At 36.3% G+C, this 23942-nt stretch overlaps 1 protein-coding gene across 3 annotated transcripts in view; it reads right to left on the reverse strand.

Moving 5' to 3' along the window:
* CDK17 (cyclin dependent kinase 17) overlaps positions 1-23942 on the reverse strand; it is a 90980-nt gene that overhangs the window by 41690 nt on the left and 25348 nt on the right. For 2 of the 3 annotated variants that reach the window (XM_036401090.2, XM_054514953.1), the window contains exons 2-3: positions 13031-13179; positions 8435-8473 (exon numbers count right to left, since the gene is read on the reverse strand). In XM_036401090.2, the coding sequence (XP_036256983.1) occupies positions 8435-8473; positions 13031-13148 (157 nt within the window). In that variant the 5' untranslated portion in view covers positions 13149-13179. The remainder of the gene's footprint in view (positions 1-8434; positions 8474-13030; positions 13180-23942) is intronic. The other variant, XM_036401091.2, reaches the window with a different exon arrangement.

Raw genomic sequence — 23942 nt, forward strand, 5'->3', positions numbered from 1 at the left:
ACTAAATCCTGTCACTCTGCTGCTGGACAAGTAAATGCCCTGAATATACAGTCTTAGAATGTCAATAAAACCAGAACAGTGTAATTATTTTCTTCTGTCTTACTGCACAATGCTTCATCTTTACTTTTAAACAGGACAGCTGTTAGATCAACTGTGATGAGCAAATTCAACTATAAGCCTTCGAAAATATTCTCCCCCTCAAAATTCTTGTGGGTCACTAATACCAAAGCCTTACCACTGGAGATCTTTAGAAGTAACCATAGCTGTCTATACCTCCCAGGGCTGTCATGCCGTAATTAAAGTTATTAATTTCCAGGGTATCAAAAAAATTAAGCATTCAATTTTTTATTTTGGCTTTCTACTGGTTTGTGTTTCAGATGGTTCACAGAGATTTTTTTAAAAAAAGTTATTATCATTGATAAGCACTTTCTAAAAGAATGAAGTGTTAGAAATTTTTACATCTCATTTACAAGTGTGAGCAGTATCTGGGTATTCATGTTCCCTCAGCAACCTGACTCCTCACACATGGAATAGCCCTCAAGGATAGACATGGTCCTAGAAGCAGGCTAACTCTGAAAACATGAGGCTTTTTTTTACCCCCGAAAGAAGTAGAACAGATGCCCACTTGCACTGATGTCATGACAGTGGACTTAGCAGAGCCACCAATGAAGTCATTCATACAAGAAAATAAAGATGAAATACTCTCACTTCAGAAACGAGATCAGAGTCATCTGGCAGCTACATGCAAGCACTCTCCCTATACTAGGAAAAAGAACAGAAGCTATGCCCAAAGAACAGTTGAGATTCAAGTAATTTTGTTTTTCCATTATTTGATTCTTTTTAACATTACAGATTCATGTTTGTTATTATTCAGAAGACAGAGAAGGCAGCAGCCACACACTGAGCAACCACAGTGTGAGTGTTACTGAATGGAGCAGCACCCACTGGAGCCACTGCTCCCAGGGTGTGCTCAGAGCTTCACTCATGCCTCTTGGGACAGGGAGCAGTTGGGATGCTATTTCATCACTCCACCTTATATACCCACATGCAGGGATCCCAAAATCTTCCTTTACCTTCCAAAAAAGGGGAGTAAGAATAATATAGCTAGGAGAACATATTTTATGGAAAGCAGAATTTCAATGGTAAAGGAAAGGAAGAGCAACAAATGCCTAATAACCTAAGGAAAACAGGATCCTGAAGGGAACACCCTCTCTCCTCACATATACAAAAACCTTCTAGATACATTATAATGATTAGTCTAAAGCAGAGACAGGAGTACACAGACAGAATTACCCAAGGACAGGTGAATGACCCTAAGAAATAATTATACAAGGAATTTTTGCATATAAACATGAACAACACAGTGAGACAAAAAAAGACAAAAAACATTAACTCATCTGCTGCAGGGAAAAAAATAAAACCCCTGGGGGAAAAAATATGCTACAGACCAAAACCAGAAAGGACGTGTCAGCACTGTTACAAACCTGCCTGCACTCTTTCATTAGCATCCTTCATAAACACAGTGTTGGAGTGGCTGAACATGAGGAAAAATACACCATACATCTGTGTATACGTTTGTAAAGCATGGCCAGGGTCTTCAAACCCCTGCATATCTCTGTCCCAAACGCTCATTTCTGTTCGAATCACTTGCATCACCCTTTTGACTTAAGAGTGGAACCAGCTTCCTTGTTGCATGCCTTTAACAGAAAATTTATCCTAGGGCAGCAGGCAGCCAATTCCCCATTAATTTTCAATAGAATCTGTTACTATGTCCACATGACAGGACACAGGCTCACATTCAGCACAACTGCTGCTTTTGGTAAGTTAACATTTCCTTTTGGCTTTCCAACTTTCTCGCTAATTTAATTTGAATTTGATTAAGTTTCTAGTCTAAACACCTCACACTGAGTTTAGATGCAGTGGTGAACAAATGAATAGTTCCTTGTATGTTATGGCTTTTGTCTACTCATGCTAAAAGCAATCTACCTTCATGAACTGTGCAGTTCATGAACTCTGCAAAAGAGGCCAGAATTTATGAATACATTGAATGTCTGCGTAGAGATGGAGTTTTATGTTCATTACTAACATGACAGTGTGATGCATAGAGATGACTGAAAAAATCTGTTTTCCTCATGGCACTGGTAAATTTGTATGTATTTTACAGTTAAAAACAAAATTCCTAAATATGTATCCTAACATATGCAAAGTTCAACTCAAATATAGGGATAAATACACATCATATAAACAAATAAATTTATATTAAAATGAAAGATAAATGGTTGATATGATAAGATCCAATTATACAGAAATAACTTTTGTCATCAGAGGAAACTATTACTTTCCTTTACTGTCTTAAGTACTGTACTAAATTGTGGAGCCCATTATAAAACTTTGCAACAATAATTTAGGTCAAATAGTAGGACAGGCATAACTACTGGCAGACAATGAAGTGAAGGTTACAGAAACACTCACATGACACTGTATTTCTGACTAAGACAAGTACTAATACTACCTGTTTATAAGCGGGGGTTTAAAATCCTGATACATGTTAATTTACAAAAAAGGAGGGATCGTACAGCATATGATGGTATAACATGTGGGCTTCCATTTTGGAAAGTATATTTGTTATAAACAATTCAGTGTGCATTGTTGTATGCTAGGAGCTTATGAAGAAACAGTTGCATGAATTCTGCATTATCATTATGTTGCCTCCTCCCTGCAAATGTGACAGTAACAGCCAAGAGCTGGAGCAAATACTGAAAAAAATTAAGCAAACCTTTGCTGGAAATTAATTTACAAGACTGCTTATTACAGTTTTCATGCATTCAGGAGATACAAGAGTTAAAAAAAGTGCTTTTGAAAAAACTACTCAACTCCCTCCCTCTCCAAAGTCTCACAAGTACTTCTTCTGAAGTTACATCTTCATTTAATTCACATCAATTTTTTTCAGAATTAAATATGTTGAATCACTATATTTAAAGTACAACATGGCAGTTCTAAGATGCAAGTTTAGTCAAGTGTCTGGCCTTGAATAAAATGCATCTAAACTGTAAAAGTTATATGCCTTTACTACATATATCTATAAAAACTGCTTATAATTTTATTTCTGTGATTATAGGTTTGATTAGTCTTTAATATTTCCCCTATATAAAATTCATAAACATACCTTACTTTAGTGTCACTGTACTTGGTAAATATAACTCAGTAGCCATGTGCTGCTGTTGGTTCAATACTCAGCTACAGGCTAAATGAATGGTGGAAATTAAAAGGTCAGTAAAAAACCACTAAAAAATTCACTGTGTGAATCTACTGCATTTTGAGATCATGCACACATCTGGTATTCCTCTCTCAAAAACAGAGATTACAAAAACAGAAGCACGACACAACCCACAGACTCACTGAAGGGCTGAAGAGGGCACCTGGGAATCTGCTGCATCCACCACCTCCTTCAGCACAAGAGTGAAAAAGCCAGCCATGGCAGGTTGCATACTGCACACAAAATGATTCTTCTGTGGAAACTCCTTGCCACAAGATGATAAAACTACCCAAACTTGCAAGAGTCAAAAGGAGACTGAACAAGCAATCTGCTCAGGGTTACTAACCACACAGAGACTTGCCTAGTTCAGTGAGTCTCTGAGCTAGAAACTGATACAGTACACTGGGGAAACGATGCTGTACTTTGTACTTGTCCTCAAATGTCACCCTCAGAGACTGGAGAACAGACAGGCAGAACTCCAGCTGTCCTTACAGCACAAGACTTCTGCAGCACCTGGGCATTTACTTGTGTTGGCTACTGCTGGCACAACCATTCCAGTAAGGGTCTTATTAACCATTTATCTCCAGCTCTCTTTCCTCACCCTACTCTACAATCTACTCTACAAAACCAATAAAACAAACTGATATAGAAAACAAGCTGAAACAGAGACTTTTCAGTGGTTCTTCTTATATTGTATTTAATCAGTTGTTATTATATTCTCTTCTTATTTTGGCTACAACATCATGTAATCTTAGACTCATCTTCCAAGCAATGCCATTTCAACATTTTCATTTCTTAGGCAGCATACTAAACTATCATGCAAATCTAGTCTTTCAATGTGAAAGAAGTTAAAAAACATTCTCAATGAGAATATTTATAACTATACTAACATACAGGATGACCACACAGTTTTCATTGTTCCTGAACAATTCTTGCAATAGACACCCTTTAAAAAAAGAACATCCACATGTGCATATTAGTTTTATATCTATAAAAACACACCCCCCCTTATTTTAAACACCACGTCCATGTCATCTTGCTTAAGTGTGCACCTTCAGCAAGGGTTAAAACTGAGCAATGCATGGTGACTGTGCACTGTTGTAATACTTGATGTTCAAGTTTGGTGAGTGTTGAGTAGCCCTTTATATAATTTGGATCATTTTCTTGTACTTCTCACATTCTGTCGTTCAAACCTCCGTCGCTGTTGCCATAACTCAAAATAAATCCAACAGCACTGTTCAAAGAAAATGCTGCTCAAAATACAATCAGTCTGGCTTAATAATGGTTGAAGAGTTGCTAGATCATGAAATGTTTTGTAATATACACACCTATTTTAAGAAAACATTGTACTCAATGAGGTACCACTGCTTTCCTTTTTAAATAAAGCCAACAACAATGCCACCAAACATACAAAACCAGAAAACAACTCAAATGAACCACTGAAACAAATCAATTGTGAAGTGGCATAAATATATGTTTGAACGTAAGTGGAAGAGATTTTTTTTTACTTCATAATTATGAAAACTGGCAGAGTCAAGTAGAACAGCAGTGTATATAACCAAGAAACCTGTCCAAGGAATTAACTAAACCCAACAATTTTATAAAGATGACTCGTCTTCTTCCTTTAACTGCAATTTAAATTAACCAAAAACCTTGACCTGAAATTATTCCTGAGTTAAGCAATTTTTCAATGAATCCACAATGTTTCTTTTCCTCATCATCTATGATAACAAAAACCCACACTACCACTTTCTTTCCTATGCTGGATTTACTTAACTGGATTTACTTAAGCTGAGCTCCAGAGACCCTGCAGAACTGCTGGCATTTCTTTGCACAGCCTCAGCAACTGACATATTGTCACACGTCAGTCAGCTGGTGGATTAAAGAGAGAAAGTGTTTTCATTAGGAATGCAAATGCATTTTAAAACACTTTTTATGAATATATATTATCACATACTCAACTAAGTCTTTCTTTTTTATGTCCCATGAGTATCACTATTATGTCACAAAGAGACCAAGCCGTTTTTGAGATTTCACTGCCTAAATTTTGCAATGGTATTTTCTTCAACTAGCTTTAATAAGGAATTAAATCACCAGCCATACAAGGCGACATTTCCCCTTAAATCAAACATCTCTGACAGAGATGTCTGCAAAAAAATAAACGTTTGATTCCACAATCACTATCCATTCTGGACATGTAAACTATATAAATACGTATTTTAAATTCATATAAATAAAGTTAAAATACACATGTGGAGATTTTCTAATCAAAGCAAGAGATATTGAAGACTTAGCATTTATGATTACTGATTTGGGCATAGAATGGGGATTGAATCCAGGCATGTCCCATACTCTAAGTAAGGATGAATCTTTGTGACTGCCACAATTCATTGCTTCTACCAAAAATGTGGCTTAAGGTTCTTCCCCCTGCCTCCCAACAAGAAAGTAATGTAATTTTGGTTTAGGTTTTTGAACTAGATCACTATGGGGTATACAGAGCACAGCTGCTGGCAGAAGGCTGGAGGCAGAACCTCACTTGACACTTAAAGCTGCAACTTGACTTTGGACTGGCTCAAGTGTAAGAAAATCTCACTAAGTGTCTTGAGAATCCACTACTGGATTTTATAGGACAGGATTCAATGTAGTTTCTTTTCCATCACCTTGACCTCACCCTTGCTCCAGAAAACTTCCAAGGTTTTTTTTATCATTTCCAATTTATGGGGAATGGAAAAGTGTCAAAAATCTACATTTGTGAAATTAAATATTCATTCTCTGAACAGCTTTGCATTCATGAAACTTACACTGCATCATCACAACATTTTAAAACTATTTATGTAGGCTTCTCAAATGCGACTGTCATGTAAGTTACTCATATTTCAGCACCATCTACTACACATTCATTTACCTGATCTGAATGTTAGGCTCTGCTAATGATTATTCAGTTTTTACATAACAAAACCTGATTTTTTTTTTACTTGAAATATAAAATATTTTGAACAAACTGCTAAAGAAGCTGTTGTCAAGAAGCCCTTTTTTTCTTCAAAAAATCTAGAATGTAAGCAGGTGAATTTCTGATATTATAGAATTGGCATGCTGCACTGTGTAAATTTTAATTACACTGCTGTAAGGCAGTCAGACCCATTCAGTAAAATTAGTTGATTGCAGGTGACAGCTTCCATAGAGGATACATTTAAATAACCCAAAGCAGCAATACGCTTGCTATAGATGTACTCTCCAGGAGCTGGATGAGGAACACTACAAAATACTCTGTATTTATAGATTATTTTATGGGTTTGTTTCCTTGGATTCTGTTATGTGATACCCAGGAAAACACTGAGTCACTCTAAAAACAGAACAACCACTCAATACCATTTAAACCAGTGTTTTTCATTAAACAATAAGATGAAATCCTCAAACTACTGAATATCACAATTTTAAAAATTTGGCAAAACTTCAAGGGATTACTCCCATTGCTCAAATTAATCCATTTGAGTACAGCAGTCATTCCAGAGCAAATGTTCCTCACCTGCACAACACAAGGCAAAAAATACTGGTAAAACATTTGAAAAAATATGCTAATATAACCCTGAAGAAACACAGTTGTCAACCTCCTCTGAGAAATGAAGTACCTCAATTATTAAAATGCAGTGTAAAGTCCTATATAACTTTTTTTTTAATTTAGGACAGAAAGGACAGATTTTTTCCTGTCTTAACGACAAAAACAAACTACAAATACACAAGGCAAAGAATGAGATCAAGACATCTAAAAAACACTATAGAAAACCTTTCAAAGTTATTTCATGCAGAGTGAGGTTTTGCCTTCTGGGTATGAAAAAAAATAAAGATCACAATCAAGTGAAATATATTGAAAACCAAAACCCTGCCTTTAAGACTTATTTATTTACTGCTCAGAAGATAATTCTCAGATAATATTTTTGGTCATCAGAACCTATACTGGAACATAAGCATGGTAGTTCTGTACCTCAAATCATATTAAGCATAACACACCATCAGTTTAAAACCGTAACAGCAAAAGGCATCACACTACACCAAAACCTTCAGAAAAAATACTTCAGCTACAATTTAATTCAATGCATGTCAATACCACAGCCAAGATACAAGTATCCCTGGCCTCTATCCTTGCATTCACACAGACAACTCCCAATGCAAACATCTGTGAGACCAGGCTGCCAACCAAACCAGAGAAAAGAGGATCTGGCTCCTTTTTGTCCTACTTTCAGAAACAGTGTTGGCTACTTATGTGTATTTTACTTTTCTATACTTAACGACTCCACCTGAATACCATTTGAAAAGCATCTCTGCATAATTCATCAGTGAGCCTACACTAACAAAAATCTGGAGTATTAAGAGAGTCCACTTCTGCATCTAAACATTATGTTTCCTGCCAAACTTGTACTCTACTTCTAAGGAAACACTTATGAGTGGACAAAGCCCCCACACAGCCCTCCAAGACTATGGGTCTCTGCAGCATGCTTTCAGGCACTGAATTTTCATGCTCATTTCACTTTATAAGCACTTCCACATATGAACAGAGCCTCTAGGTATTGTGGGAAGAAGCAAATTAAAACAGAAGGGAAGAAAGAACACTATGTTGTGCAGCATACGTGGGATGGAGAAACCGTACTGAACAGTAATAACAAAAAAGGATGCAGACCACAGCACAGAAGGGTACATACAGACTATAATAAAAACATTGCCAGTACAGTGTAAGGGACAGTACAAGGATCAGCGTTCAGCTGTGACAGCTACCAATTACTCACAGTAATCTGTAGCTCTAGAATGAGTTCTAGCAGTTCTGGGGATTTCTTCTCCCTCTACCCACCCACATCTTCATACTGATACTTTCCTCCAACATCAACAGAGAAATTGTACCAATTTATTACCAGTAAGCATTTCTGTGCTCATATTTTCAATTCAAGAACACTGTCTTGAAAATATGTTGCAACACACTGTTTTCCTTCCACACTCAAGGAATGTCACATAGCAGATGGAATGGGAATTTCTCAGCTCTGTTGAAGATGACATGAAATGATTAAAACTACAAAGGCGTTTGGATGTTCTGAGACAGTATCGCGATGTGTTAATTTGTAAAAACATTCATCCCTTTTATCCGAGTATTAACTAGCCATTAATGCCTTAAACCTAAAAAACACTTACGCACTTTACCGTAGCTGATCCTTCCATTATTACTCACACCTGTAAAATTACAAAAAAATTATGCAAGTGTTCATGAGACTGGATCCTATGATCACATCACTGAGCTAAAAGAGACCAAATGGAGATAAGTATTATTTTACATATTCATGTAGCCATTTCTATCAGAATGACACCTTTTTTTGTTTACTATGTACATGTGTATTTATCTGTACCAAAAACCCCAACAAAACAGAAGGCTTTCCCAGTTACTTATAAATTAATGCAAGAGCTGTGGCTGTATTTTGGAATGTGTCTTGCAATTATTCTTAAAAGCATGCTTGGAGTTTGTGATAGTGCATTTCATAATATTAGACAATACAGCCACATTTTTTGCTTTCACTAGAGATTATATGTGTTTGAAGTATTTGCATAAATTTTACACTTAATTAGGCATTAAATATGCATGATTTGGATGTCACTTCTAGCCAGATTTCATTAGTATGTCATTGCCAAAGAAAAATTTCATGGGCAAATTTAGTTATCAACTCCTACAAATTACCATTTTATATTGTTAATATTAATCAAAATACATATATTAAGGTAAAATCTAGAATTAAAAAAGCAAGCATTGTTAGTATGAAAAATTAAAAATAAACAACAAATCCACCTAATTGGTTTTGTATGTTGAAACACCAAAGACCAAGAAAAGCTTTTGTCCTTAGATGAAAGACTAGCCCGAAGTATACTTCATACAGTCCACAGTTCATAAGGCTTCAGATATATTATTAGGTATTTCACTGGTCCCTCTATTTTTATGGTTTATGACCTGATTTGGCAGTGCTTCCTCACCCAGAAGCCAATTATGGTGAACATAATTTGTATGAAAGATTAAATTATATATAGGTTTCTGGTCACTTAATAATTTGATGGTGTTCCAAAAAACCCAAGCCCAATGGTTATTCTATATTCAGTGCAACAGCTCTGCGCTACTGCACTGAACAATATGGGTTGATCCCTGCTAATCCCATTTTGCTGCTCATGGATGAGTGATGCATACTGACATCACACGATGAAGGAGGCTGTGTATTAAATGAGACTGCATACAAAAGGGGAGCTGATTCAGTGGTACCAATGCACTGCAAAGAAATCAAAAGTTATGGATCTATTTTTGTGGCTGTGAACTACAAATGGGACAATTTGTTCTACATTAGGAGTACTGTTCTTTGAATCTTGAAACAACCCACTCAAAGCTGGAGCTAATGACAAGGTGAGCCTCTGGATGGGAGCTGCAGTTAACTTGAAATCACAGGCAATTTTTTGGGAGAAAAAAACACTTGGCAGGGGGGCTGAACAACACAGGTTATTGCAAACAGGTGACCATAAGGAAAGGTCCCTAATACTATGTACAAGTGATCTACATCTGGAATGGCAGTGCTGAACTGCAATTTATAATAAAGATTTTTACAGAATATATCTCTGTATGTCTATATACATATTTGTATAAATATTTATATATATAAGTATTTCACAGGATATAAATCAGATGGAGATAAGTCTGGATTCTAGGTCAGCACAGATGTGGTTTTCTATGGACACAGTCTCTACAATCTCCATAACCCAGTAAACACAGCTGTTTCCCAGGAAGGAAAAAAACTAGCATGTATAAAATTATAACCCTCAGTGAACACAGCCATCAGCATGGAATGACAGGAGACAAGATGAGTGATTTACTAGAAAGAAAAAGTTAAAACAAAAGAATTGGACAATAACAATGGAATTAAATTTTGCTTTAAAGGCCTTCAGCATTCAGGATCTAGTCTTGCCTTCTGACCCAAAATGTACAGCTTCAATCCCCTTCAACTCTTATTTCCCAAGTTCATGATGTAATGCTTGAAAATAAAGGACATATGAAGAACCGCTTTCTGAAGATTATTTGTATCCCTGACTCTAAATCTCTGTAGATTAATATACTGGCATGCCTTTGATTTACTAGACATTGCTTTTAAGTTTCTTCAGGAACATATTCAAAGCCTTTTAACTGGGCACATTTGTTTCTCTGTTCCACAGGGTAAAGAAGCTATTTATTCTTAAATGCAGAACTAAGGAGATGGTTACTCCTGCCTCCTGAGATCAGCACCACCACAGTAAAGGATGTACTTTCAAGATCTTAGTGCGGCTATCACTTTAAAATATTCTTCAAGAGACTACATCCTCTCATGTGTCTCAGTTGGATATTTACAATTAGTGCAGGCTTTTTAGCACTGTGATTTTGTAAGATGCCAAGGAAAACCTTTCTCATTAAAGCACTCCTTTGTAAGCAATTTTTTTAAATGCCCACTGAAGGATTTTTTCCAGGCAATGTTTTTTACTAAACTGGTCTTTCACCAGAAGAGAAAAATCATTTCTTGGCTGTTTTTTCAACAATCATTACCCAAAGCCCAATCCCTGTGGTCTGTCTGAAAAATACTCTTTCCAAAATATCTTCATCTGTGGGAAAGCTAGAGCATCCTTTAGAAAAGCAAGACTAGCTAGAGCAGCAAGCATTTTCCAACCCTTCTTTCTAAGAAAAGTAGGGTCAGAAAGGAAAAACAAAGGAAAACAAAAATCCACAATGTAGTATCCTGTTCACATCTGCAAGATCAAAGATAGCACAAGTACTAATAACTGCTTTCTGGAAGAATCTGAGAAAAGGTAGCAAGTGTCAGTAAAACTTTTTTTAATGACATGAAGTGATGAGTTAAAGATTAGGCACAGCAAAGTACAGTTTATATTCTTTGTCTTCTTTCAAGAGGTTCTACAACACCTTGAGTGCATCCAAGAAGACTGTACTAAGGCATCAACAATGTTCTGCAGGTATAAACATAGCATATGTCATTATTACAATTTTAATATGCAAGAATCCCTTTGGCCAATGAATTACCATGGAAAGTAAAATAAAAAGAGCACTAAAAGCTAGATAAATAATTTGCAATTAGGAACATTTTCTTGAATTGTATTTTTTACTTATTTTGACACTTTAAATATCTACTGACAAGATAAGCTCGTCACAGTTTGGTGACAAGCATGCAGACATCCAAGTTTTACTGTCTGGGATTATTCTCAGATAAATATTACAAGCTGCAAATGGTTTTATACATGGCTTAAGATGGCATAAGCTCATGCTTCTGTAAACAGGTTATTGTGTTCTCTGTCCCTCGAGCTGACACCCAGCACATGGTCCAGTTTAAGGTAAAATCTTTTTATTCTTCCTGGATTCAGTTTCAATGAATCAATTCAGCAACCCAGTTCAGTACACTCATTGATGCTGGTAACAATTTTTTCATGCTCATTTCTCAGTGTGAAAGTAACATTCTTCGCACTTAATAACATAATGAAATCAATCTTGCAGAAGTATATACAGGTCTGAAAAAATATGCATCAGTAACAAAGGCGAATACAAGCGAAATCATGTGGGACAAACTCAGTGTCTCAAAAACGACTTAACAGATATCAGTGCAAAAATACTGCAATTGCTGCTGCAGAGTAGACCTGCTATATCAACATATAAAAAGTTGTAATAAACCTTGTCTCTCAAAATACTGGGCATGGCCCATATTAAAAACAGGACAACAGCAATGAATATACCAGGGATTAAAGGTAAAAATGAAAAACCTTATTAGCTTTGTTTTGCCAAAGGTAAATTCTGCTTCCAAAATCTTGTTATGCAATGTATCTTGAACAGTTTTAAAAATCTGCAGGGCAAATTCCATTGTCTCTACCTCTACTCAAATTTCCTGGCCCTGTCAGTTTTCAATGGGAAAACTCAGAATCCTTTATTGTTGTGAAGTGGGGCAAAAATAAAATTCAGATCTCTTGATAAATGAAAAAAATCTTAGATATCAGCAAAGCAAAAAATAACACTAATCAGCATTGAAGATGAAAAATGACTTAAATGCTGCAGCCCGGGAAGCAGAACAAGCAACAAAACCTCTTCCAGTCATTATGACTGCAGATTGCATCCAAAAGCGGCATCATCACTAATGGGGACTTTACAGCAGCCAACACATCTATGGGATCAGCCAAAGACTTATGTAAGAATATAGAGACAAGCTGGTTATCCTGAATGTTTCTAGTCACCTTCATAGTGGTGAAGAGAAGTACTCCTGAGAGACATGAAGAGATGACAGAATTTAGACTACTGCACTGCATCACCAATGTAAGGTAAACAGTTTTATACAGAGTGCTTAAGCAATTAGTCAATCATATTACTAAATAATGGTTTTGAGAACAGACTGAATTTGAAGCCATATGAAGCTGATGTGAGACCCACTAAACCCATACAATGGATTTCAATATACTGCAAGAGCATCTATAAGCTTGGTGCACATGACATAAAAAGGTAAATTTAGGTAGCTTTTGATAAATAGCTGTACAACAGTTCAATACCAAAGCAAACCAAACCAGTATGTAATACCATATCAACCTGTTGAAAGAACTAGGGTAGTGGAATATAAGAAAAAAAAAGGTTAGAGAGAAAATCGCTGCAACTGTGAAAATTTAAATAAACCCCAGCAATGCTCACTTGAATAGGGCCTGACAAAATTCTTACATTTTCTACAAAGTAAAAGACATGCTTACCGTTATCTTTGCTGCTGTTTTCTTCAATTGTCATTTGTTCTGCTAGCTCAGACAGCGATTCATCGATGGTCTGGCTTCCTCGCAAGGTTAAGGAAAGTCTTCTCTTAAATTTTTTCATTCTATCGATATTGAGTCTGGCTTAAGGAAGCCTGAAAACAAAAATAAATAACAAAAAGTGAGAAATAATCAGTTAATCAGAAAATGAAGTTTAATTGACTGACATAAAAATGCAGGAAGGCTTACAGAAAACTTAGGAAATATGCAAGTTATACTTAAAACAATATCCCTGAAGCAAGATTACTCTACTGGACTGAAGATGAATGTGTTGAGAGGTTGATGCCCATACATTTTTGCAATTTTTATTTCTATTTGGAAAAAAAACAAGGACCTTTGGATTTGTTTGGATTTTTGTTTTAGAAAAACAGCTAACTTCATAATCAATTTTACAGTCCAATAATAAAGGAACCAGTCATCTGAAAACTAGATCAGTGTGTGCTCTGTGGCCTCCTCCACAGTGTCTTCACTAATCCCACTAAGGAGAAGGAGACTGTAACCTTTTCTCTTTTTCAGTCCAATTTTTTATGATGAAAACTTACCAAACTCCTCTCTATTTTACCCTTTTTACAAACAGAAGAAGGGGACAATGCTGAAAGTCTTAAACACAAAAGTAGTTCTCAAACACCATCCCACCTAGAGAAATAGGACAGCCAGGGTCTGGTAACAAAAGTCTGGCTAGAATGGATGTTTCCCTGAAGAGTCAAGCAGTAGGATGGAACTAGGAACAAAGCAGAAGGCACTTGGTCCCTAGAAAGCTGTAAGCAAACATAATTACAAAGGTCCAGGTCAATAAACATGCTGCCACAAGTCTGAGCTGGTAAGTGAACTTTGTGGTGCGCCATACGTGTGCCCTTGCATAACAACACGCACAGTTCTGTCTCTCCTTACTCCATGCAGACAGTTCACCCTTGATGTTATTTCTCACTAACTTGTTCCTCTGCTCATAGACTCCAAGAATCACATATGCAGTCTTCAACACAAGCACAGCATACTGAAGTCTGAAATGCTCATATATTTATATTTTTCCCCCCTCCCATGAAGTTCTTTGCCTTCCAAAAATTCATAATTCACATATAAAATAAAATTTTGCTCAATGTTCTCATTTAAACAGAGAAATGCAACAAGTAGTATGCCAAAGATCCACATTTAATAACAAACTGTGAATACAATCTTATATTGACAGCGTCCTGTTAAGTGTACACATTTCAGCGAATTTACTCTTTTTTAAGCTGCTTCATAATAAAAAGAAGAACAAATTGGTACAACAAATCTGAAAGTGGCTGCTGGTGGTAGCAGAATTTCACAATATTAGATTGTTTAGGACAGCAAGTAACACATTAGGGGTGGATAAAAGAAGACCTTTGGGATATGAGCTCCAAAGTCTGAGACGAACAGTAAAATCTCTGGCAAAGCAACAGCTGCATCCACGGGGAAAGAGGTGGATTACAAAACAGGGTAACTAACATCTCAGACTATCACAGCTACAATAAAGCAGAATCATTCAGGCACTAGGTAGAGATACATAGGAAATATACTGCTGTAGATATAGTTAAGCCAGCAGTTTCTTAACTGCCCCTTTAATGCACTGCTGTATGTGCAATAAAGCCACACCTAAGTAGGAATAATTTTACTCTCTCTAAGTCAAAAGCAGGATATTCTTATTGTTAAGAAACTTCATTCAGATAGCAATCCAAAGGGAACATTTATTTTTCCTGTTCAGGACCAGGCTACAAAGATCTTACTTGAAAGTGTTTTATTTCTGCATTCAAACTTTTTCAAAATAAATGCCCATGTTTCTCTAAAAAGGCCAATTTTGTAAAAAAAATTGGAAGGACACATCATTTATGTGTAGTTTTACTCAATTGTCCCATGATGTTTTTTGAAACCTGCATATTCCTATCTGTATTATTCTCAAAAAAGGATACATGCAATTTTTAGCTATGTAATGCCCTAAAGCTATTTGACAGCACAACAATTTCTTTCCAATTTTCCACTTGGGCAGCAACTGAAAAAACAGGTGCCTTTAAAGGGAAACGTGCTATTCCTGGCTTTTGATCCTGCAAATACTTAAACCTACACAATTTTTTAATCAAAAAGAAGGTCTACTGCTGAAGAATATTACATATAAATTAACAGATATATGGATTAGAAAATCCAGGAAACATTTTAAATCTCAAGCTAATTAAAAAATCCCGAAGTATTTTGTTTACTATAACTACAACATCTCTCCTGTTATGGCAGGGTTTCATGGAGTAATGAAGTACCATTTTTGCTAACATTCAGAATTAATTAATGGCTTGATTTTCAAATAATTTAACAGTGAAAAGGAATGAGGAGTGGGAATCCACATGTGACAGAATCCTCTCTTCTACTGAAATGTATATCAGCTTTTTAAAGGAAAAGATGCTCACTGATATGAAAACAAATTTTTCTCCCTTAAGGCACCAGTATTCTTGCTAGTTCAGAATTGTAAAGAAGAAAAGAAAAAAAAAAAAAAAGAAAGTATTGACTAGTATCTAGCACTTAGAAATGTTGTCTTTTCAACTTCTTTACTCTCATGGCCAAAGTTGCAGAACCTGCTCATTCTTGGAAGTTTAAGACAAGACATCAGTGAACAAAGCTTTGAAAATATGATCCGTACAATCCAAAACTAACACTGGTTCTCTAAAATGACAGTTCTTTCACAGAAAAGTCCAAATTGTCTGATACTCATTTTCACCACTTAATAGCAGATGCATACTTCTTACCTTCCTTTAACAGTAAATCTAGTTTAAATCCAAAATGGAGTTACTTGATTAGTAATATACATGTAGAAGCAAGGTTTTCTCAAATTCTTAATGACTGTGAAAAGAATACAGTTATTTCTATATTTAGCTTTAGAACAGAGCCCACAGGCTTGACTATTCTATTCTGCAAATTTCTCTACTCTGAGTAAGTCATACCCAAATCAAGTATTTCAGATGTCACAGTAGATAGAGGCATACACTTGAATGCAACTAATGCAAATTCTAGTCTCTGCAGACAGAATGAGGACAAGCAATCTGATATGACACTATCTGATACAACCTACAAAAGCTGGCAGAGACATATTTGTTCAATCCTTATACTGATATGAAATAAAAGAAGCAAAACTGTATTAAAGGAACTGCTGCTTCTTACAAACAATCTGCAGTCTAACCCTGAAAAACTGTTCTTTTTGTCTTTAAAAGGAATAGAAGTTAATCCTTGAAAACAATGCTAAAATCTACCTTTTCTACTTTCCAACATTCACTGTCATTAACTCAGTTCACTTCACTAGTATTAAACCCCTGTCTTGAACCCAACATCTTTTAAAAGTGATCTTTATAATACAGTTCTGAAAACAAACTCAGTTTTTTTAAATGATCCAGGTAAGACTAAATTTAAATATGTGTGTTTTGGTTCTCTTTCTCTGATTCACATCAATCCTTCCCACGATGCCTGAAGGACAGCACTTCTCTTTTAGCACATACATATGTTCACAACACCCAGGCTGTACTGCAGACAGACATGAAAGCACTTGATTCCAAAGCAGAAACTCACCTAGACTGCACTCACCGTCACCAAAATTCAGAGGTCTTACACTGCCAATGGCTAACATTCTCAAAAGCCCTTCCATTTCCTTCAATTTCCCAGACTCTTAGTTTCTTGGAAATTAAAAAAGTAAGGCATTAAGATCTTCATACACAATTACTATGTGTCCTTAATCCTTGTAAGTTTAAACAAATTCAGTTAAAATTTTCAAAACCGATAAAGCTATTTAACACCTTAAATTTTAGTCAGTTTATTTCACAAGGGTCACAAATAACAAAAGCTCACTATGATTTTGCTGATTCAAAGTCCTTTGAAATCAAAGGGAACCTGTCCTTCAACTTTAATTAGCTTAGGATCAGTCTAAGTGCTGACTCCTGTATTTCCCTAAGTTATATTGCATCGAGGTCCATCGACATAGAGATTAAGCATTTTAAAATTACTTTTCCAGTTGGATAAACACTGGAGTTGCAGCCAGACTCTTTTTACAGGCTGTTTTACAAGGCAGAGGGTATTTTCAAAACATCTAAAGGCAGCTCTTGTTCTGGAAAACTCACCTGTAAGAAGGGGGAGGAAATCAGAAACCCTAACAGCATGAGCAACAGCATGCATGCAGCACGGCTCTTAAAGATGGGTGAGCAAACGATAGCCCAGGCACAAGACATCAAAGAAAACAGGTAACAGCACTATATATGAACTCCTTGTGTCAGAAAGAGAGGCCTGAAAAACTCAAGAGTGCTACAAACAGTGTTAATTACAAACAAAAATAGGAAACACCTGTCAAGGATATTGTCCCCTTATTCTAAAAAGAAAACCAGCTTTCCACTATATTAAACTGTTCTCAATCTCCCCGAATTTAAAAAATAAACACAACCATTGATATCAGTATGTTGCACATCAAACACGGAGTCAACTATTAATTACACTAATGAGAAATATATGGATAATTTATCCAACATAATGAAAAACCAGCTTGAGCACTCATAAAATTCACATATAGTACAGATGTACCTCCTTACAATCAAAATTCTACTCTACAAGAATAGATTACAAACACGGAATTTTAGTCATTGCATCTATTTTTTGTATTTGTCTCAACTCACATTTGTTCACATCAGTGAAAAATATTTTCTACTCCATTTTTCCACAATTGGCCTATGGAAAAAAACCACAAGAATGGTCAACTAGACTCTCTTGTCAGGAGCATAGCTACTAAAAAAATTACTAGCTTTATGCTGCATTGGGTCAAAGAACTGACAGATAAAAGCAACACCTGACAAACAAGGCCTTTATTACTGATGAAAGAAAACCGTGAAGTCAAATACCTCAGCTTAGTCTGACCTCTCCAGTGCAAAAAGGGCAAAAGGACCCTCACAGCTTTTTCCTTTATGAGCAATACTCAATACAGAACTGAACTTTCCCAGTGAAGTCCTTTTTTATGTACTTACAGAATCGCAGCCATACAATTACTCAAAATTGAAGGTACAAAGGTATTTACAAAGGTTAACTTGTTATCTGAGGATAGTCTTACTAGTTAATACAGGCAAACAGGCTCCTCCTTGAGTGAATGAGAGCATCTATATTCAGCTCCTGATCTAGATCATCAACTGGAAGAACCACTCCAAAGAGAGGAAATATACGGAAATTACCCTGTCCTAATTTAATTTTGAATATGAATACTTTTCCTTATCTTCACGCCCCTCCCCCACAATCCCTTTGCCTTTAAAAAATATTGAAGGACACGAATTAGTACAAGGGGTTTTTAGTTTTTTTAAAATTAATCTTTTACTTAAAAATATATATTGAACATTACAGACATATTTAACTATGCTACTGGTACTGAATTTAAAACACTGAAAACCACCAAATTTGCCCAAAAGATCAAATTTTGCAGTCCTTCTTTCATATCCTAGGCTTATCTTCTTTCTCTGGACTCAAAAAGCTTTACTTAGGTAACCACAGCAAGTTTACATTCTATAAAATGTAGAGATGTATTCACTCCCACCTAGATTCAAGCAGTATCAATCAGCAAAATCTACAGAGATGTACTATTTGAGAGATCTCCCTGGATTCGATATGTCGTACTGATTAATAACTCCTTGTTAATTATCAAATGCTCTGTTCTCTCAACTGCCAAGTGAAAAAACACAGTATGAGTCTGGTTAAATTGGCTGACATTTAAGCCAAGAAAACAAATGAGCTGACTGGCAAAGCTTCCATACTTGCTGTCAGACCCATAAACTGAAAGGCTCTTTTCTATCAAAGGGGAAGGTAAAAACTAAAAGGTTACATGGATGTAACATAAATACTACCAGACAGTCACAGAACTTCAGATCTCAAAAGGTATAATGAGCACTGGAAACCAAAAGCAATGTCTGTAATTTTTTAAGCTTTGATTAATAATCATAAAGCCTTAATAGAGCATTCAGGAAAAATATTTAAAAAAAAAGAGTTGTGCACACAGTGCTTGCTGCTCTCTAATACTCAGATTATATTAGCAATAGATTGACAATGTTTCACTATCACTTCTGAGACAATCTTCCTCAGTCTTGCAAACAAGCAAGTCTTTGGAAGAACATTGCACAGAAAATTCCTTCCAGGTTCAAGAAGACAATGTTGGTTCTAAGACTGACAAGCATCAGCAATCTTTTGTGAGCCTGAGCAATTGTGTCAGTAAAAGCAGAGTTTTCAAGGCTGCTTTGTTTTTTTTCCATCACAGTTCAGGCATGAAATCAAACAATCTCACACCAAAGGACCTTCTCCCAAACTCCTTTTGCTCTCAGCCCAGAACCCCCAGTCCTCTAAGCATCTGAACCCCCACACCAGAGCCTTCAACCTTTGCTTCTTATTGTGCTAGCAAAAAAGTTTTACTTACAGCCCAAGACCGAAGGCAATGAAAAGCTTTCAACTTATTTTGAGGTTCTTGAATCAAGCACTAAGAGGCAAAGACATCAGAGTAATATAAATTGAGATAAAAACTAAAGGCACGCCTGTTTGGATGAACAAAGGACAAGGCTACAAGTTTCTAAGCAAGACAAAAAAAGTTTGGCCTTTTTCTCTCAGAACAGAAATTAACTGCACTGAGGAAAAATTAACCACCAAGTAAGAAAAAAAACCTGTAATTGTTAAGACTGCACACAAAATGAAGACTGATATAAAGAAACTGGTTTTCTAGCTCCCAATTTTTCTTTCAGATGTCAAATTTTTGGTTTATTACTTCCTGAACTTCTATACAGGTTCTGTATAGCATGAACACAAAAAAAGCCTCATCAAGCAACCCAGAAAGTCCTGACAGCAAAGCGAATCAGGTAAATGTAAAATCAAACCCTTCCATAATTACTGCTTGTACAGCTCTGTGCCTAAGAATAATATCAAAGAGCCATGAACGGTTTAAAATCATACAACTTTGGGTGCATTTCTCTTACACTTCTATGTACATGCAGAAGACAAAAAAAAAGAAAACAAGCTAGGAAAAACAAACTCTTTCACAGTAATTGACTGCTTGGTTTTGAATTATTTTTTCTTAAAAATAAGGAAGAATGATATAGCAACAGAGGAAGAGGTTTCACCTTAGTGAATTAAGAGACCAATAAGCATCATGGTACAGAACACATTCTACAGTACTGATGACATATATGCATATTTTTCTAACAGATAACAGGCCACATAGAAGATCTGATACACTGAAGGCATTACATAGAGACACAAAACAAGACATTAAGAAAAAAAACCAGTATGATAGAACGGACAATTCTGAGACATTTAATGCCTAAGATTTTTCAGTCTCTTCTGTACTCTGTGTTCTTCTAGAGATTTCTGATGAAAATAATACTGTCAATGGTATAACTACTAGTCCTGAAATAACAGAGAGACAGAATAACTTCACCACAACTAAGAAAGCAAGTACTGACAGAAACAACAGCCTAAACAGTTTCTTATAGTCAGCTGACTAAGTCAAACAGCTGCACTGAGATATTTCAGAGGTAATTTCAAAGGAACAGTAAATAAACTCATTCTGGCAATAAATAATCTTTGAACTATGGCTCAAAAAATTGTTTGAATACATGAACATCTTTTACCCAAAGCTATAAACTTCTCTGATTCAGTATTTTAAAAAAAAACTTATGAATTGTCTTCTTCCTTTCTCCAATCCTGTCATCAATACAACTTCAGAGATTGCTCAGTAACAGAAAATCTCTGAACAGTAAGTCAATTACAGTATTTCCCTGCTCTATTAATTTTTACAAAGCAGTCAAGATTGTCCCAGCATGACACCAATTTGTTCTGTTATAGCATTCAGACAAATGCCTGTCTGAAGTCTTCATGCTGCCATTTAATGGTCAACCGAACGTGCACACATGGATCATTTCAGTATTCACTGCCAAGGATATCAAACATGTAAGACACTATTCCTAATGCAATTGATTATTTAGCTGACAACCTGGGAAAGAAAGCAGAGTTTTAACATATGTTTTGCTAAGCAGCTTTGCAAATAGCTGTGTTGGCATCAAGGTGGTGGCAGTATGCCCTACAAAGCAAGAGAGGCAAGCATGAGGCTGCTTAAGCCAATTTAGTACCTCCACAGAAGTAGAGTACTGATCATTAGTGCACATCAAATCCAAGGTAAGACTGTCCCTACAGGGAGCACTATGATAGAACTGTTGTGTACCAGAAAAATAGCCTGAAAAACTGCAGTTTTGCCAAAAGCCTATTTAGCTTAGCTAAACAAAACCTGGATCTGAAATAAAAGCAGTCTATGAACAAAATAAAGGACAGCAGCAAATGCTGTTAAGGGAAGATGACAGGGGAAAATAACAAATGGATAGGAAATAAAGTAAAGCAGAAGTGCCTTCTTCCACTACAACAAGTTCTAGCCACTCTGATTCCCACACAACAACTACATGCAGACTCTTCTTCTGTCTTACTCCTGCACCAACATCCTGCTCCCAAATTAAGTCTCAACAGATGACAGCCTCACAACAGGTATTTTTCAGGGTTCAAGAAGCCAGGAAAAAGAAAAAAAAAAGGTATGAATTTATTTAAACATACCAAAAAAGGCACCTGCCATGTATCACGCTGTCAGAACTGTCACTGTTGGCTCAAGAACAAGAACTCTACATGCAGACTAACATATACCAAGATTCAAAATCTCTAGGTATCACTTGATGTTCCCTTTCTTTGCCTGAGTAGATCATTCTTCTCTGCATGTCTTTTACACACAATCTTACATATTACTCTTCCCCCAAGTAACTGAGGCTGTCCAGAAGAAGGTTCCCAGATTCTGAAACTAAGCACAACAACGAAATTACCACTATGTAATCTGGATGACTCCAGTTAATCAGTTTGAGAGGCCACTCCCCTCCCAGACTGAGCAAACAGTCTAGCACTTCAAAGGACGCTCGCTCAAACTTCATATCACCTCCTTTTAGTATAAACAATTCTCTACCTGAAGGGATCCAAACAAGTTTTGTGGACCTTGAACAGAGACCAGAGGAAGATTAAGAAACAACAACATAAGGTTATATAGAACTGAGACAATACTTCCTTCCATCTTGACTCAGTAGAGGAGACAAACAGCAACCACTAAAAGAGAAAATTGTGTATCTGCAAGTAAATGTCAGACCAGTAAGAGAGCATTAGTATATAGGAAACCTTGGAAAGTAACAAGTATTAATGTCAGTCAATAACCTTAAACCCAACAGGAATAATTAGGAAACACAACCTGAAGGACAAGTAGTCTTCAAACTTATTTTTAATAGAATTATAAAAAAGTAAAATAGCTGTGCCTAATGCCAGGCAAGCAACACTGATACCATCAACAAAAGCAGAAATTTTCTCGGATCCTCCTGCAAGCTACGTTTTAAAGGCAGAGTAAGGACAGATGTATATTTTACGACAAAATTTCTGTTAAGAAACAGTCAAAGAATCAAACAGGATGTACAGAATGCTGTTTCCAAATATGTATTTTTCCTGGGCAGACACATTTGCCCTCTTTTGTTTCTCAGGCAGAAGAAAGAAGTGAAATTTTAAATTTATCTTCAAAATAATTTCTTCCAAACTATAAACACTATCATTCTTCCGCTGTTAGAGCCCAATGCTTACCCCGTCTCATCCTGGCAAGGACAAACAGTAAGCCAAACCCCTGCACAACAAACCACCCATTCTGGGTGTTACCTGCGTTGCAGAGGCTGATACTGCTATTACTGTCAATGATCTGGATAAAGCTTCCAAACTCTAAGATTTGTCTCACCAACAGAAAATGTTTTATAAAAAGGTAAATTTAAATTTTTGCTTCTACATAGACTCAAACTCCCCACAGAATCTTACTTCAGCATCATATAATTTTATACTCTAATAAAGATCAGTACTGAAAAGAAATTCTTCACTTGGAGAAGTACTGGAGCAGTTTTGCTGTAAAACTCCATGGGAAGAAAAAAGAACCCTGTTACTATAATGTCACCAGATGACATAACTCTCAAACTAGTGCAGTTGAGGGAGAACCACAGAATGGCTTGGGTTGGAAGAGACACTCAAAGGTCACCCAGTCTAACATCCCTGCAACAAAGAGAGACATTTTCAAGTGGACCAAGCTGCTCAGAGCCCTGACCAACCTGACGGCACGCTTCCAGGCATGGAGCATCTACCACCTCCAGGGCAAACTGCTGCAGTGTTTAACCACTCCCAGCATAAAAAAAAATTCTTCCTTTTATCTACTCTGAATCTACTTTCTTTTAATTTAAAACTAGTATCCATTGTCTGTCACAACAGGCTCAAGGACAATTTGGACCGCTACCAGTCTACAATGACAGAGACAACTAATTCCTTCCTCCCTCTCCTACTACATTCCTTTAGAAATTTGGTTCCTATAATGCTTTTTTCTTTCTGGAATCTATGTGCTGGGAAGAAGAGACACAAAGACAATCCACGCTACAGCAGCACTAACATTCAACACTAATGAGCCAAGTGTAAGAGCAACAGATGTTACACCTTAGTAATTTTTTTTTTTAATCTACTTGGTTCTTTGCTCCTTAGCCTCCTTTGGAACACCCTGGTTGGTTTTCCCCCTGTATACAACCCTTAAATATATAGCACAAAGTCCAACTGATGTCATCTGTCATCTCATAGAGTAAAAGATCGTGTTTTGACTGATATAACAGAAGGCCTGTTGCTTTAAAAGTTTGGAACATGCTACTCTTTCAGCAAACTACTATTTCTATGTCCAGTACTTGAGCTGATCTTGAATTACACAGTTCAACAGCCTTGGAAAACAGTATCCTTTTGCCAAAATATTCTTTAAAATAATATT

Source organism: Molothrus ater, chromosome 5, assembly GCF_012460135.2.
Source record: "Molothrus ater isolate BHLD 08-10-18 breed brown headed cowbird chromosome 5, BPBGC_Mater_1.1, whole genome shotgun sequence".
NCBI classification, from domain to species: domain Eukaryota; kingdom Metazoa; phylum Chordata; class Aves; order Passeriformes; family Icteridae; genus Molothrus; species Molothrus ater.